This window comes from Epinephelus moara, unplaced genomic scaffold (assembly GCF_006386435.1).
Source record: "Epinephelus moara isolate mb unplaced genomic scaffold, YSFRI_EMoa_1.0 scaffold4465, whole genome shotgun sequence".
Taxonomy (NCBI): Eukaryota; Metazoa; Chordata; class Actinopteri; order Perciformes; family Serranidae; genus Epinephelus; species Epinephelus moara.
This window is the reverse complement of record NW_026082276.1, coordinates 1-1556: the sequence shown is the minus strand read 5'-3', so window position 1 is coordinate 1556 and position 1556 is coordinate 1. Positions and strand designations below refer to the sequence as shown.

General features: G+C 53.1%; 1 protein-coding gene across 1 annotated transcript; it reads left to right on the top strand.

The window, feature by feature from the left end:
* Positions 1–571: 571 nt before the first annotated feature.
* On the top strand, positions 572–1476 carry LOC126387455 (serine/threonine-protein kinase MRCK beta-like; the record flags this gene model as incomplete). Its single annotated transcript, XM_050039968.1, has 3 exons — positions 572–634; positions 781–1022; positions 1122–1476. Coding segments are annotated over 3 exons (660 nt in total), but the record flags the coding sequence as incomplete, so codon positions are not given.
* Positions 1477–1556: the final 80 nt, after the last annotated feature.

The following is a 1556-nucleotide window of genomic DNA, read 5'->3' as shown; positions in this document are numbered from 1 at the left end:
CAATAAAGCCTCCACAAAAATAGCATTTTCAGTCCTGTGTGTGATTTTTCCTCACTTCATATGAGCAGAGGAAATGTCTGCTCATCGCTAGTAGAATTTATACAATATAAAATGTCATAGGCTTGTGCTAATAACGTTAGCATGTTGTATTTGATTGGAAAACGTGTTTAGTGTGAGACAGTTGTTTTGTCGGTGAACCTTGTGAGTCTTGAGGTGGCAGTGTAGGCTCTACACCGACGCAGAACCTACGCCGTAGTTACAGCGTCAGTTCGATGCTGAAGTATAAATCCTGCATTCGAGTAGCAGCATGAGCAGAACCTGCAGTGAAATAAAGGACGGTGTCGTCTGCATAAAGACGGAAGTTACAATCTGTCAACCTGACGACAGCTTTTAAATGTTTCAGAGGGTCTGTGGTTTATGAAAAGGTTTACTGGGGAGCGGCGGGTACAGAACGTTCTGTGAATGTTCTCTTTAATCAATCTTTAAAACCTGAAATTCTTACTGGTTAAACTGTGTTGATGATATAGAATCAGTCACTGGTGATTCTTAAAGATGTTTTCTGTCTCTGCAGATCGGGAGAGGATCGCTCTGGGAACTGAAGATGGACTGTTTGTGGTCGAGGTCACCAGAGACGGTGAGACGGACAGACAGGCAGACAGACAGACACACAGACGGACGGACAGACAGGCAGACACACAGACGGACGGACAGACAGACACACAGACGGACGGACAGACGGTAGATATCCACCACATGTCTAACCTCTGTATCTCTCTGCAGTGATCGTGCGAGCGGCCGACAGTAAGAAGGTTTGTCAGATCGATTTGATCCCTAAAGAGAAGATCATCGCTCTGCTCTGCGGTCGGAATCGCCACGTTCACCTTCATCCCTGGGGGGCACTGGAGGGCGCCGAGTCCGCCTTCGACATCAAGCTGGCGGAGACCAAAGGATGCCAGGCTCTGACGACGGGGGTGCTCCGACCCGGAGGCCCCGCCTGCCTGCTGGCTGCCGTCAAACGTCAGGTCACTGAACACCCTGAACACCTGCAGATGTCCCTGTAGCCCCGCCCCCTCGCTGTGGCGGTCCGGGTCTGTTCTAACACTCTGGTTCTGATCCTGCAGGTTCAGTGCTATGAGATCACTCGAGTGAAGCCCCACCATAAGAAGCTGTGGGAGGTGCAGGCTCCGGGCGTGGTGCAGTGGTTGGGCATGGTGAGGGAGCGGCTGTGCGTCGGGTATCCTTCGGGCTTCGCTCTGCTCGCCCTGCAGGGGGAGTCATCTCCCATCAGCCTGGTGAGCCCCGCCGACCCTTCGCTGGCCTTCCTGGCCCAGCAGCCTCTGGACGCCCTGCACGCCCTGGAGGTGGGATCCTCCGAGCTGCTGCTCTGCTTCAGCCAGCTCGGCATCTACGTGGACGGACAGGGACGCCGGTCCCGAACCCAGGAGCTGATGTGGCCTGCAACGCCGCTGGCATGCAGTACGTCATTTATTCTACAGATAGTATGTCATCATGGAGGTAAATCAGGTCAGACAGGTGTAGCTGATTGTCAGGTGAGT